This window comes from Danaus plexippus, chromosome Z (assembly GCF_018135715.1).
Source record: "Danaus plexippus chromosome Z, MEX_DaPlex, whole genome shotgun sequence".
Taxonomy (NCBI): domain Eukaryota; kingdom Metazoa; phylum Arthropoda; class Insecta; order Lepidoptera; family Nymphalidae; genus Danaus; species Danaus plexippus.
The window spans coordinates 10057053-10073470 of NC_083559.1; the positions used below are offsets into that span (position 1 = coordinate 10057053).

At 35.1% G+C, this 16418-nt stretch overlaps 1 protein-coding gene across 3 annotated transcripts in view; it reads right to left on the bottom strand.

The window, feature by feature from the left end:
• The window catches only part of LOC116777657 (discoidin domain-containing receptor 2-like), a 39031-nt gene that overhangs the window by 2852 nt on the left and 19761 nt on the right, over window positions 1-16418 (bottom strand). For 2 of the 3 annotated variants that reach the window (XM_032671328.2, XM_061526495.1), the window contains 12 exons: window positions 12082-12187; window positions 5547-5778; window positions 5078-5225; window positions 3677-3972; window positions 2943-3150; window positions 2418-2864; window positions 2000-2205; window positions 1664-1780; window positions 1348-1466; window positions 1059-1177; window positions 358-490; window positions 42-288 (listed from right to left, as the gene is read on the bottom strand). In XM_032671328.2, coding sequence (XP_032527219.1) covers window positions 42-288; window positions 358-490; window positions 1059-1177; window positions 1348-1466; window positions 1664-1780; window positions 2000-2205; window positions 2418-2864; window positions 2943-3150; window positions 3677-3972; window positions 5078-5225; window positions 5547-5778; window positions 12082-12187 — 2378 coding nt within the window. The remainder of the gene's footprint in view (window positions 1-41; window positions 289-357; window positions 491-1058; window positions 1178-1347; window positions 1467-1663; window positions 1781-1999; window positions 2206-2417; window positions 2865-2942; window positions 3151-3676; window positions 3973-5077; window positions 5226-5546; window positions 5779-12081; window positions 12188-16418) is intronic. The other variant, XM_032671330.2, reaches the window with a different exon arrangement.

A 16418-nucleotide genomic window follows, 5' to 3' on the forward strand; every position in this document is an offset into this window, starting at 1 on the left:
CTGACTGGACTGAGTAGACAAGGAGATATTTGAACTCATACCTCGGCGTCGGTGAACTGCTCGTACGGTCGTCGACGGCACAGTGAGAATATCTCGTGCAGTGTTACAGCGAAGGCCCACACGTCCGTCTTGGTAGTATACTCGCCCCGCAGTACACACTCCCAGGCGGCCCAGCGAAGTGGCAGAGGTATACGACCGTCCACCTTATAGTAATCGCAGCTGTACGACTCGTTGTCCGTTCCGAAGTCGCTGATCTTGATCTGATAGTTCTTACCTATCAGGATGTTCCTGGAAATAATTAATTTATTATTTATATACTCTTAATATTTTATGTTTATAATATAGATGTATCTCTACCTGGTCGCCAGATCTCTGTGCACGAAGTTCAGCGACTCTAAATAGTGCATTCCGGATGCGATCTGCGTGGCGATGTGGAGCAACGTGCTCGTGCTCGGAGGTGATGTCGTTCGTAGGAACGCACAGAGGTCACCTGTGTAATACAAAAAAAATCTTATATACACGTACATTAATAAAATTTTGACGTAATTTTTTTTTCGTTTACTGTAAGGAATACCTATATGAAAGTATTCCTTTAATATTTTTTTCACGGTATTATAGGTTAGTTTTAAACATGCTACAACCAACGTTTGGACTTTAATCTTAACCGGTGTTTTTTTAATAAGTATGCAAAAGAATAAGACTATAGTATCAGTAGTACCAAATAAATATAAAACGGAATTATATAAAAAAATTAATATTAGTATAAAGATTTATTACCTTCTAGATACGAACATAATTAATCGATTTAAATAGTAAAATAGAAATATCACTACACTTGACTTTTCGTGTACAATAAACACTTTGATAAATCTTCACGAAGTTACATTTATTAGGCTTATTTTAAAATTAATGTATTTTTAATACATTTTATACTAAAAAAATAAATGTTTGTGCAGATTTGACTGCATTAAGTTCCACGTTCATCCGTTTAAGCGAATCTTTTACAATGGGATACGTTTATTTCGTTTCACGTATATAATGATATTTTAAATACAGACCCAGTTCGAGATACTCGAGCACTACAGCTAGCGGCGGTGACCGACACGCTCCCAACACACGGGCCAGGTACGGCGATGACAACGCGGCCAATATACGAACATCACGCTCAAACTCCTCCCTACACAACAATTACATAGATTAGAAAATTTATTTTATTCATATATTAGTAGACCATACGTAGATTAGTGACGACCTCATGCGACGCCTTCATGTACTAGGAATTACGTATTGGACGTACGTTATTATTATTATTGCGTGTGTTAAAGCGTATAGTATAAGAGCTCATACATGATATACCTCTCGTTGAGTGACGCGTCGCTGCATAGGAATTTGACAGCAACTAATCTCTTCTCTGAGCAGACGCCTCCCTCGTACTCCGGGACGCCGTCAGCCTCCGCCACGTAAACCTGGGCAACATTAGTATGTATATTAATAATTCGATCAGTTTAATCCATACACAGTATCATATAATACGATGGCTGTGTATTGCATCAATAGCGTGAATTTCATTCGATTGACATGCAACTTAATTGTATCATTATCAGTTAATTAAATCTTCATCGGATGCTCCGTATTAATATATCATTATTTATTGTATACTAACAGTTCCAAACGCTCCTTCAGCCAGTTTGGATATCATGCGGAGTCTATGTCTCGGGAACTCTATCACCTCGGTACTCTCCAGACGACGCTTCAACTCGATAAGCATCTCTTGCTGACTCTATATTAAAATTAGAAATAAATTAGTTTAACTTCATGAATAATAAATTAGTTCGTGTCTTACTTTTACATTACCGATTACGTTTGAAACTGCGTATCGAAATAAAATCTTTGAATACATGTACATTATTAAATACATCGTGAACGCGTTTTAGTCTGTATAAAATAATATTTATTTATATAATTTTTAATGTAAATCACATTTTTGTGTGACACGCACCCTATTGCTATGCTTGGACCGTATAGAGTTCACTGATCGGTTCAGTTCGCAGTCCATCGCGTCCATGTGTTCCAGGTGTCCCAGCTGTTCCAGGTGTTCCACGTCAGACACCAGCTCGGTGGCTCGGTCCGAGAGCGTGTCTAATCGCTTCGTCAGAAGCGGCGCTGAGCTTAGCTCGGGCACTGCGTAATCGTAGTTTGAACTATCTGTTCCGAAAATAAAGAGTTCGATATATAACAGATATACATATAATATATAGCTATACTTCCTTAATAATATCACATGGTTCAAATGACATGCATTTATTTGTTTTATAAGTATAAACGGAGAATTTAAATACATACTTATACGTAAACGTTGCGAAAGATGTAAATTATTTTATACACATTTTGAACACAGCCTGAGCGTTTCGACTTACCAGATAGCGCTGCATTGGAATCCTTAACGAAGTCCCTCATCTCTAACAGGACAGTACTGTAACTGAAGTACGGAGCGCATTTTAATGCTTGGTACGGCTCCTGGTATTCATCAGACTTCACGTCCAATGGACAGTCTATAACAATCTTGTTCTCCGGCAGCATCGAGGTACACGGGTTGTAATTCTCTGACACTGTCCGTTGGGCTATCGTTGTCTTAGCTAGAGGAGACGCGAAGCACTTCCTATGTCTATGGCGATGTATTATAAAGAATACCGCTACGGCTAGAAGTATGACCAGTGCTGTTAGAACTCCCACTACGATAGCCATGTACAACGGATCTTCTGTGTGTGCTGTCGATATCGGCAGCTCTTTCGTGGCTGGTAACTTCGTTTTATCTTTCACTCCCGGCTTTTGACTCTCCGGAGTGTAATTCCCTTGAGCGACATCTGCGGGAGGGTTAGGTTATTTTTATTATATGACTTACAGCTTAAATAATTAATGTTATAAAACTAAATGTTCCTAACCGGAGTCGAAGACAACTTCGCTGATGAGTATCCAGGTGGCGGCGAACCTCAGCTCGATTCTGACCCAGCGTCCTATGCGGTGGTGCAGTTTGATGGTGACGTTCCTCGCGCTCTCGAAGATGTTGTTCTCTATTGTAGTGAACCTGACCGGCTCCGGCTGGAACTGACGGCCGCCTATCGAAAACGATATTATAGCCTCCGAGAACACCTGAAATGTAATAGGACGAAACTTCTTAGCATTCAGTCAATGGTTTCGCCTTGGGTGTGCCGGATCCATCGCGTTATATTCACATATGAATTTTGTTATAAACATAGTCAACTCATTATTGATAATCTCAAACAACTACCACGGTTATTAATAATCATATAAGCAGGGTAGTTTATTTTAATGAGAGAGAAACTTTTTGTGTTCAGGAAAAATTAACTGGAGGTCTAATATGAGCAAATAAAATATCAAAAGTTCACAAATAGTATTGAAAGGCAACCTTTTCTCGATCTTTAAACTTCCTTGTATTTAAGCAAAGTTTTGTAATCAACTAAGTGGTAGATTCTTTAGAAACGCGTTGCAGGGCATGGTACTATCGAATAGTTCTTAAGTACAGTACATTAAACGTAAAAGTTCAAAATTATAAGATCGGCAACGTATAAATAAAATATTTGGTAGTCAAATAACAAAGTGTTTTCGTTAACAGTATTCAGACAAAGGCAATCTCTTTTGTTAAATATTATATTACCTGCACGTCTCTCATGAACTTGTTGTTGCAGTATAGGTGGACGGCGGAGAATTCTCTCACTTTGTCGAACTCGAATATCATAACTGGAGGGGTTGGCCTCGAATCGTTCCTCCATCCGACCCACACGGAGTTCTTCGAGGCCTCTCTGATTTCATCTCCCCCGAACTGTCCATCGACCAGTTGACCCAGACCCCCCCTGAGTTCCTCCCCCCACTGGCCGTCGTATATAATATCCGTCAACTCGACTCCATTGCTCCTCTGATCGCCCTTCGGCATCGAATACGATACTATCCCCACTGCAACAACGTAATATATTATTTTACTCGTTTCAACATCCTTAGTAAATAATTCTAGCTATTGTGTTGCCGTTATGCATTATTTATTAATTATTTCCAAGTCCTCACTTATCTCGATTTAACATCGGGCTTTCTGTTAAGTATAAAGGCTATGTTCCCTAGAATATGTAACTTTGAGAGCATTAGCTATGAGTCAGGCACGTTTTGCATTCAGGATGTAACCATCTGGTCTGACATTGTTGAGAACACCTATATAGGTTTAATATATTACGTAATCTGAATGAAGATATAACTATTTGCTTTTAAAAAACCGTAATGAATTTAGAGGCTCAGTTGAAATGTACTGCAAATAGATCGTGAAATTTATAAAAAAAAAAATCTCGTGTATTCAAACTTTTTTATATGGATTAAGACGAATTAGTTTTAAAACGTCAATGTTTATGAGTTTGTGTGTAATAATAGGTGAAGTAACAGATCATCCCTCCATTAAGGTATCGTGTCGTCCCGCCGTCAAAGCCTGCAGACGGCGGACGTATCATTATGTTTTTTGTTGCTAACATTATTTTAATCTAGTTTGCATGTTATTCGCCATTTTATATATCATTAAAACTATTTTTCTTTTATACGACTTTATAATATTTTCTTCATAATAACGTGGTTGAGCTGCAATATACAGTATTAAATTCACTCCACGTCATTTATTATATATCTATGACAACGTTATAAATCTCCGGTGACCGAATAGAAAGTAACATAGCAATAATAGAAATTTATACTTTCTCTGAGTTAAATTTTGTTATCTATAAATGAGATTTATTTCATTACAACGGCAACAATCATACGTGTATATACATAGAGCGCTGAAAACAGACTGTAGTCCAAATAATCAAGTTTAGAATTCTAAGTGCAATGCGAATAATGCTAGAGGAATTTTACAATGAATATAAGTTTTGAGAAGTAATTTAAGTGCACAAGTTCGTTACGTCACATGGCCGAGCATACCAACGTATTTATATATTTATACGTATATTATATTTCGGTAACATGTTGCAGGTTAAAATAAATGGTATTATATTTTTAATGGCGTGAAAAGAGCAACACCCACCACTCCAGTAGCATCCGTAGAGTTCTACCCGCATGCAGACGGTACGGCGGTGGGAGCTGTATGGAATGAAACGGATCTTTGAGGCCCACACAGGCGGCTCTAGGTGATGCTTCTTCTCCAGGTAGGTGTTCGTGTTGCCAGTCAGGATCTAGGGAACATGGCATCACATCACATCATGACATCTTCGGGATAAAGACAGAGAAGGCTCTAACGCTTCATATTCATAGAAACAATACTTTCGCAACATTCAATAGAATTAATGACATGCTATTTATATTGGATTGACACAAATCGCTTTGCATTTCGCATTGTAATAGAAAGATTTTATTTATCGCATGATAATTGTTACGCATTATCTTATACTTCTTTATACACATTCTATTACAACTGCTATGCTAGATTAATAAAAAATTAAGGCTATATTTATCAATATATTAAAATTTTATATACATAATTTAATAAAACTGACCTCTTGTCCATCGATGCCCCTGTATCGAACCCACTTCCCTAGTTTCGGCCTCCAATACTCTAGCACGTAGGCCTCCGCGTACTCAGCCCCCTGTCCGTTACCGAAGCGCCCTTGTGTACCCGTGCCCGTGATAACGTGTACCGTATGAAGATCTATCTCCAGCCACTCCGTGGATTCCGTCGTGATCTGCGGCTTAGGGCACCAAGCACCGCCTTTTGTCTCTTGATTTAACCTAACATCAATACACCTCTTAGTATTTGAGACAATTAACGACAATTTTTTACCCTCTACGTAATAATATGATATAAATCGCAAGCGCTAACAACACACCCAATGAAATATAAATATCACAATATTCTTATATATATTTATAAAATATTCAAAGTGTAATCAAATAGCCATACGTGAGAGCAACCATGCGTTTTAATTAATTCCCTAATTGGCGATAGACTTGTTCGTATCAAATGTCGTCTGACGCCCGCTTATCTTTAATCCATTCACTCAAACTTAACACAGCTAAGTTCGATTTAAAATTTATCTCATATACTAAAAGGTGATAGATAGCACCGACACTACTTTAAGTACCTGGTTTAAAATGTTGAATAAACTTTGATTATTTTGCTACTTTACTTATTATCTGAATAATTCATTAGCTACACGGTATTTAATTCGTTAAACTTAAAGCTCGTCCGAACTTCTAGGATAAAATTTAATCTGTACCAAAAGCACAGGGAAAATACTCTAGAATACTCCAGATATATAAACTATTAAAGTTTTGAACAGACATATAAACTATTAAAGTTTTGAACAATTTGAACTCAATCTATGTACACACAAGTTATAATATCGTCTGTCATTAATATCGTAGTACAGGTAACAAGTAGGTTAAGGATGTTGGGAGTGTAAGGGCGGTCATTAGGGAAGAGTTCACGTGCTCGTTTGCAGCAACTGTAAAAACTTTTACAGCTAAAAACTTGACATATCTCACATTAAGACAGTCACTGGAACTTTATATTACAGATACTCGGCGAACATTTCAGCACTCACTGATTTATCCGCTCATAACAATTTGTACTTCAATCAACGAGTGCATGAAGTACTTTATTTCATATATCTGTGTATATATTAACATCGAAAACTATAAAATGTTGTATGTCACTGAGTGGAAGTAGCATTCATAAGTTTAAAATATCATGCGAGATAGCGTGATGTCATAACCATATCTGATTGTAATATATAAAAAAAAAACTACTGTCATTAAATTACATGTTCATTTAAAATTATTCATTGGATGCGACATATACTTTCTTAATTTAGCAATAAATTAAAAAGTTTATTTCATATTAAGTAATTGATGTCGAAACAAAACAACAATAGGGAAATTATCAGCTACATTATCAAAATTGGAGTTTAAATTTAATTAAAATAGTACTTTATTAATAGACGCCTGTTCTTAAATGTTATATTTATAACAAGATAATGGTAACATTTATATTCAGTTTATCTTATTAATTAAATATGTACGGCATTCGAAACCATTCATATTATATGGTGCTTATTGTTGTGCCTCTATTTTATTTGTAACAAAAAACTACGAACACCACAAGAATTATCAAGACTGAAAGATCTTCCCATGTGTAAGTCAGGATTGAACACGGAGGAGGCAGAAATGCCAAATTTATCTCCACAACAACGAGGTCAACTCTGTTAACGGTGTTAATAGTGTGATCTACGATTTAACAGCTCCAGTGCGATCGATAACTATTTATTAGATTTAAACTGGTCATCCGACAAGTGTCTACGTGGTCTAGTTTACTTACTGTTACCAGCACAAACATTTCAACCTAAATACACAACACCTTTGTATCGTTATATAAATTTCAATTATATAAAAACCTAACTCGTTATTAACAATAATTATGTATAATTTTTTTGTTAATAACTTATATGTAAAGTACATAAATATTTTATTTCGTTATTAATAGTATGTGCAGCGTCTGCTGATTAAAAGAAGACATACAATGACCAGCGAAAATACTTTTTTAAATACAAAGTAAGTTACCTCAAAGTCTGTTTTTCTGATTATATTTATATAAATAGAAAGGGTAACGAAACATTTGTAAGGAAAATATGAGACAGTTAAATAATTATATTTCATATAGCCCACATTACTTGAAGGTGAAATTCATTTATGATTCATAAAATTTTGATCTGGATACTATTGAGATTTTTTTATTCGAACACTTCAAAAAGTCATACTCGAACATTAGACATTTATTTATTCATAATAACTGGCGAGCGTTCGATTGCTTCAGGTTGGGAATTGTTTGATAGGGATTCCGTATCGGCTTAAAGACACTAGGCTTTAAGTATTTAGGAGTTTCTGGCTGGTAGTTGTAAGGGTTGAATTGAATTAAGTTTGAAATATGTAGTAAATAGTTCCTTCACTTCACTAGCAGCTAAGTAGTGCGACGTTCAAGTTTTTAAACAGAATATTTTACTAAATACTTTTAGCGACGTTGTCAGAATAATGGTACCAAGCAAGGCGTGTCTATGCAGCGACAATGTAATAATTCTTTATTAGAATATTTCACGTCACACAATATCAAAACGCAACATTAAATAAACGCGACTGCGTTAAATTGTGCTGACTATAATTAGTATAAGCAAACACTATACCCACGGACTCGCGTTGAGTAAATTAAAATGTTATTATAATTAAGATATATTTCCCCATTTAACTAAAACAACACCTCGCGTCGGAACATCGAGATAACAAACAAAGCGTAAATTTTCTCAGAACTCTGTACACATGTTGCTAGTTCGACCACACACGGTCCATCTAACTACACCTATAAGATGGTTTTGTTGATGAATACCGAAATATACTTATAAATTATTGTGATTGAATATAAATCATAACACAAGAAAATAATTCGGTAATGTTTTCAGAGTGTATTTGAAGAACAAGACTAAAAACAATCCCACGTGTTACAACTTGAAGATTTGGGCGAGTTTCGTGATTGATCACGTGATCTGAAAGCAATCTTTAATTCATACTATAAATATAAAAATCATTTAGCTACATTTCCATGTACGCAACAAAGAAAATTGTAAGGAATTATGTATGTTTCAGCTTTGTGATAGTGTCACACTCAGAATATTACGTATAGAAATCTTTAAACACGTAGAAACTTGGACGCTGCTCTCATTAAAACTATAAATTAGAATATCTCTGGCGGGAGTGCTGTAGGCAGCAACCGGCCGCTGAAAAGACTCTTGCTATCAAGTCGCTCATTAATGCACAAATCTCATCTCGTATTTACAGTAAAATATCAAAAGCTACAGCATTTCAAAGATACCACAAGAAATGTACATCCTCCTTCCAGCCTACGTTTCACTAAATGAAACATATTCATAAAATAAGTTTAAATATCTCATATGAATAGTTTATGTGAATATTCATAAAACGCATTTTATTTAAACATTAAATTATAATGCTGTGTTTTTTTTATGATAAATAATACATCTAACAATTCTCATCATCATCCTTCAACGTGACTTTATTGTAAGAACTTCGAAAAAGGTGTCTACAATGGCTTCTTTGTTAAGTTCATACAGCGTTTGTATTGTGCTGGCGAAAGACTGTACAAAAGCTGGAAATTTAAAAAAAACTATTGAACGGTTATAATTTCAAACTACGTACAGATTGAAACGTGATCGAACTTGAACAGTTTACAGTGAAATGGACGTGAGCTCGTGGAACATTACAAACTTCAACAGCATAAAGCAAATAACTGTTAGCTGAAGCTGTAAGAATGAAGGCACGTGGAAGCTTAGCAAATATACTCGCATCGGAGTACACAAAGAGATTTAAACCAAACAGACTAAATTAAATATTTCACATACCGAAAAAAACTTAAGCATACGTGTTTACGTAAGTAAATTGTTAAGTTATATTAAATAACAAATGCATGTGTTGGTACAATGTGTCTCAACTATTCGTTTCACGCTTTTATTACCCACTTCAATGAATGCACGGGAAACGACACATTATAACTTTTAAATGTTGAAAGTGTCACTTTTAATAGTAATATCTGTAAATGTACAAATTAATCGATTATTTATTGAGTGTGTTTATATTTTATATTTTCTATAATCATTAATTAGTAATTGGAGTCCCCTGTCTATACGTGAACACTAACGAACCCTTGCAGTATCGTATTGCGGTTCATCACAGAGCTCATGTATTATTAATAATATTTGCATTGCATCGCATTAACCAAGATAAAACATTGTTAAGACTTAAAAGAATATAATTTAACAGTTAAATGATCCTGCGAATGGAAAACGAATTAATTACCAACAATAAGGAAAAGTGTAATACTTGGTGATGTAAAATACGTCTACAAGTAAATATAATGATTTGATGTGACGGTCTGTTATAATTTTGGCTATATCCGTTGCTTAACCCTAAGACAATATAGTAAAAATATGTATTGAAATCGCTTCCATGACAATCATTATATCTTCATTACGAAAGTTATCTTTTCATAATTACTCCTACAGATCGATGAGAACTTCACTGAGGGTGAAGTCAAATTATTATAAGTAATCTATCTTTACGTTACAATGAATAAAATAAAAAAAAGTACAAAAATTATCAACATTTTACAGTTGTGGAGTAAGTGTGAACAGTTGTTTATTTCTATATAAATTTGTCAACGTGATTAGTGACTTAAAAATATTTAAAAATTCATTATAGTCTATCATTATTCCATACAGACATAGTATCAGACATCAAAGTAACAGACATAAATAATATAAATTTACATGTAATACACTAAATTCATTATCATATGCATCCGTACTTCCTCATTAGATCCATAATTAAATCAGCACATCTGATCAGGACTTCAAAGCCGCTTCAACACAATTAATAACTATAACGTATACGTTTATGTCTTAATAATTTAATCATAATCTTCGTTATTAACAAACCTAAAAAAGAAATAAGAGGAAATCTCTACTTACATCAAGCCGAGATCACCTTAAAAATAGCAAAAAACTTACAAAGCGTCAGCTGAGTAAAGAATTGTTTAATATTTTTTTGTTTTAAAACCGCAAATTATTTAGGACTCTTTTTAAAGAAACAATTTAAATTTAAAGATGTCCTTAAAATTTTCTGTAGTTAATAATTTTTAACAGAAAAGCTTCATTTCAGTCACTAGATATCAATGATGCGGTAAGGAGCGGCTCCGTAATTGATATCATCCCGGTACAGTCATCTCACATCTGAGGTTAGAGTTACCGAAAACAGACTCTAATGTAACCGAGATGGTTCCAAAATCACATCTCTAACGCAATTCGACGCTCACTTTGGTCTGGTGTGCAGTAATTTAATTGCTTTAAATAAAGCTCAAAGATTACAGTGTTCAGTGCGCTAAGTTCGTTTTGTGAAATTTCGCTTTATAATGTTTGGTTTTGTTCGTTGATCGATCGTTAAGTAGCTAAAGTCGTAATCCGGACGCACGCCACACTCAAATATACAATATCCCAGGAGCCAGTCAGGCGACAGGTTTTTATTTAGAGCGGGAAAACAATGAACAATTAACACGTTTCTAGACGATGTTATATTTGAATAATACACACATTGACGAACATACAAACAAAATTGCTCATAAAAACATGAAGGATATTCATTCCCTTTAATTTATTCATAAATAATAATGAAAATACAATAAAGTTAGCTCTATTGTTTAAATGTTATTAGGGACCTCAGATGCTCGCTCTTCATAAATATATTAGATCCGGAGACACTAATAAAACTGAGGATTACATTGTCAGGAAAATAAAATATCGAGAAGATTATAATAAAGTTCTTAAGAACAGAGAGAGTATGCAGCGAGTTAAAATAATAATTTTATATTGAAATTTTAAACTGCAAAAAAAATATTGTGGACTTTACGATGGTACATTAAAAAAAAAGTATTATAATGCGACAGGAAGAAAAGGGAGCGCGGAAAAAATCGCGTGATCGTTCAGTAAATGGAATCGAATGCAAACAACGCCGTTCGATTCAATGTATGTTCTGGCCCAAAATACCGAATGTCGTCTATACTGTGCCCTGACACTGAATCATGCAAATAAGCTGTGACTCCATTCCAGCTAACGTCCTTTTGTTTTCGTCTCGAACAGCACACTTTTGTATTTTTGTAGCGACGTAAATATGTTCTCAAATATGTTCCGTCAGTACTCTGTCGATGTGTGGAGTTTAAATTTTGTTTAAAAATTCATAAACGTTGTACAACATACCAGACGTTGGAATTTCATGTCATTAAATTCCCGACAAAATCTAGAGTTACGACAGATTAAAATTTAAACTTGAAGTAATGTTATAATTCTAACGCAATGTAACATATATTCAGCGATTCCGGTCCGATTAACATTATAATGCTTACATAAAATCTACGTAGCTCTTGAAAGTTGCAGCGGACGTGGCGCCGTATGAATGTAAAGGAGGAATAATATTTACCGTCCATTCTGCGGTCCCACGTTGCCATCGTCGAAGGAGGAGCTAGCGGTTAGGTCTCGATCCGGGATCAGACCGCTCTCCATGCCGAGCGGTGCGATGCATTGAGCTGCAAAACAAGCAAAAAAATCTTTAATACAATGCGCCCAAATTGCTTTGTTCCCTCATTACAACACCCGCTGATACCGTACTAGTAAGACGTGACATAACTTATTCATGTTCGTTATTCGGTACAAAATCAATAGTTTAAAGTATTGATTTTGGTGATGTCACGTCAAGGTAATAATTTGATACCACAATGTTAAATTACAATAATTAAGCCAATCTACATTGATGAGCGATGGGACATTTATATATTACTTCTATATTTCCGATAGAATGGAAAGCCCGACAGCCTATAAGGTAAACATTTAAAAGGACGATATTCACAGTGACGTAGTGATGATTTCAATCTCATTTATCATACGTGATTAGTTGAAATTGTTTATCGCCTTACAGTATGTAAGATGTTTACGATCGATAGCTAATGGATATGTTTTTATGTACGTATAAGTAAGACGCTAGAGCAGTATCAGTCATCGCTCAGTCACGACGTCGCCTTAACTTCCGTCGAGCGAGTGTTCCTCAGCGGCTTTTATCAACTGGAACACCTGTAGCATTATTCAAGCCACGCGTAGTCGAAAATTCGTGAATCGGTCTCAATCGTGATCGGCGCTTCACAAAAAACTTAACATTATTATGCAAACCAACAACACCACTTATATTTTGCTATGATATAATCTTTATACATATGAAAAAGAAACATCATTTTCATAAATATATAAACTATAACTGTTATTACCTTGATGCCGTGTAATTATTTTTATTTGAATTCACTATTATACTTAATCAAACAAGGCAAATATAAATAAGACCGGAAAGCAATTCACGTTTTAATTACAGTTTTATTTGTTTTACGGAAATGAATATATCTAGTATTTAAAAACGACTGCGTATAAAATAATTTTCACGCATAATGACAGATATTACAAACTATATAATAATTGTATAGGAAGACTCACTGTTATGTTTAATTTGATTCGCATTCCCTTATACAAGGGTGCTGTGTTAAACGTACCGTATAATAATAATAAACTGAGCTAACGAGTCGCCTCGCTCAGTGTACATTAAAAATTTGGTGAACGTCTCCGTATTGCTTTGTTATGTAACTCGAGAACAAGAATTGAATTAGGTAAGGTGAACGCAAAGCTCAGCCAGAATAATTAAATATAGCACAATGTGAAACAATATCGCAAAAGCAGGAATAGTACAGTAGCTAGCCTTATCGGGGTTTAAATGAATTGAACAAAAAGTCAAAATTGTACGTCAGGCGAGCTCCTCATCGGTCGTGTAGTATTATAATTTGTGTGGGGTCGCTCATTACTCAATCTATCAAGTGCTATCGCGTGAGTACCAGCAAATAAACATGAAACATACATATTTATAGAACAATACATAGCCCTTAATTGCCACTAGCGAGATAACTGACTGCACTGGAATGTGATTAGTGGAGAGGCGGCGGCGGTCTTCTCAACGGCTATCTTAAATTATTACCAATCAGCGATGTAATGTTTATTGTAAATAAAAAATAAATTACTTGCATGATTTTAAAATAACTTTAAACACAATTTAATGCTTAGAGTAGGCGTTATACAAGTTGTTAGTTTTGTATGAGTGGAAATTTGGCTCTTTTACTAATAAAACATCGCAAAGCTAAATTTCTCTTTTTTATTACAAAAATCTCATTTGAAAAATATATAGGTATTCCGTGCAAAAGTATGTAGAGGTATGGAATGGCTTTCTAAGTAAGGTGCTTGTATTTAAAATATTCAAACAAAAAATATCGCTCAGCGAATATATAAGGGGTACAGATAATATAACATTGCCACAAGTCTACATACAAGAACTATAGTGTTCAAATTATAGAGCCGGCCTTGTAATTAGGACGTCCATTTTTTTATTTTTACAAGTGGAATATTGTTCCATATTTACTTAAGCAAAACAGCAGGCTGGAGCTGTAATAAAGAACAGCACTTTTATGTTCCATTTTTACATGGTACGTAATGCGCTCTAAAAACGCATTTTATGCCATCAATAAAACCTTGCACATTTAAAGCGATGCCATGAAGGAGATAATGTTAGTTTGTTCGCCTCAGTTCGTTAGTATTCGCGCGTCCGTTCTCGCCATCAGCGCGGCACGACGCAAGTGACAATTGAATAACATTCTTAATTTATATTCATCACCGACATTGCTTAGTAATATAAGGACCCGAAGAAAGATTTATATCAATCAGTCGCGAAGCCGATGATTGTTATGTAAACCTCAGCACACGTGGAAGCGCAAACAATGGAATCAGAGTCAGAAGTGGTGCCGATAACTATGGAAATAGCATTCCTATGACATTTCATACATATTTTTTTACGTAATATTTGCCTTTGTTCCATTTCTGTTAAACTAAACAAACCAAAGATGTATTTAATTAATTACTGCCGTTCTACATTTTTTAATATCCTTTGTTTAAGTAAAAACTTATATATTATTTGTAATTAAATAAGAGTAGATCTGTATAAAACTCCATCTTTAAATGAATTGAAGCTCATTGTGCTTGGTACAAAAGACGAACGCTATCAGGTCAAATGCAAATAGAATTCGCTTGTTGCGTGTTCCGTACTCCAAAGCGGCTCAGCCGAGAGCCATAGACGCCCTCTTGATGCCAAGCGTTTCGAGCTTATTGCAAATGTCGTAAAGACAGTTTTCGATATCAATAAACGCAAATAAATGATACCTTTTAAGCAAATACGATTTAAGTTTAGTCATCGCTTCCACAACTTTGTAATTACTTAAATTGTCGTTTAACCAATGCCATACGAAAAACTTTACAATAAAACTAAGCAATATGAGTAAAAGTTTTGAAAAAATATTCTCCGCTCACAGAGAGAGTCTAATAATATATTTATAGAACGAGGAAAGTTTGAGAAACGGTGAGCCCGTGCGTGCCTATGCTCTTGCGTGACATGTAGTCCTCTAATGAATAATAAACAGCACGGTGGCGACTTGCTACTCATTCATATCCATCTACAGAAAGGTAATAATATTTTTATCATTAAACGATTGTGCATCGGTTTAAAACAGGTACTATATTGGCGAAGGCTCGTGTAAATATCGTTGGCTGAGCGGTTTCATGAAACGTGCCCGTTACCTAGAAACAGGTAAGCTGGTATATATGTATGTTCTTATATATTATAATAGATTCATTGGCGAGTGCAGTCACCACCCACTGTTTTATCGAAGGTTTTTATTTTACGGCTGAAAACACTTTGCGTGATGTTAGAACTATTATTTTAATTACTTTCATTGTACGTTCGAGGGGTCGTTAGCATTTTGTATTTCATTTTAAAAAAGGATTACTAATTTTCATGAACCGAGCAGCAACAACTATCGACCGGAACTTCCTCGCCGATGCTCTCTCCACTACGATAATGACTTTCAAAACTATTCACTATATGGAATAGATATTTGTTAACATGAAGGTTATAATTACACGTACGATATCAGGCAGAGTTCCCTCTGAACGAGCGCTGGTAGAGCGCTCAAAATCATCCATTATGCGATTTCGATCGGCCGCACATTTTTAACGACTAAAGACTCGCATGTTTTTTATATATATATATATATTTCGAGAATATATATATATATTCTCGAAATCGATACCGCGTGAATAATAAAGCAACACTACGGGATGTGAGGAGTTCCGAGAACATTTGACACATGCAGCTGAGAGGATTCTCGAAAACATGACGACTTCATCTCGGAATCTAACTTTATATGAAGTAATCGATCCCATAACCGACGACTAAAGATTATATGCCGGCTTCCGTTTCCATTCTTTAAAGTCATCGGCCATGACGCGAGTCACCATTGTCACCGGATCATTGCTACGTGAACTATTTAGAAACATTAAAGATACCGACTATCGTAGCTTTTGACCGCTTTAGATAATGTCGTAACTAGAGCGATAAACTCAAAATAATGTACCTTTCTTGAGATACATAAATAATGAACGAACTATTTACATTAATAATGCTTGATCTCAAAGTCACTAGTCGTATTAATAAAGTGATGGAGTTCCGTAAATTACGGAATGATTAAGTGTTAATCCTTAGTAAATTTTTAAACTTTGTATAATTTGATGAAGGCGAGGCGACCCTAGTTCGACGAGAGAGCACACAGCGGACAAGTTCGTAATTAAATATTAATAGCGACCATACAGTTATGGACTAGAAGGCACTGTTAGTTGCTT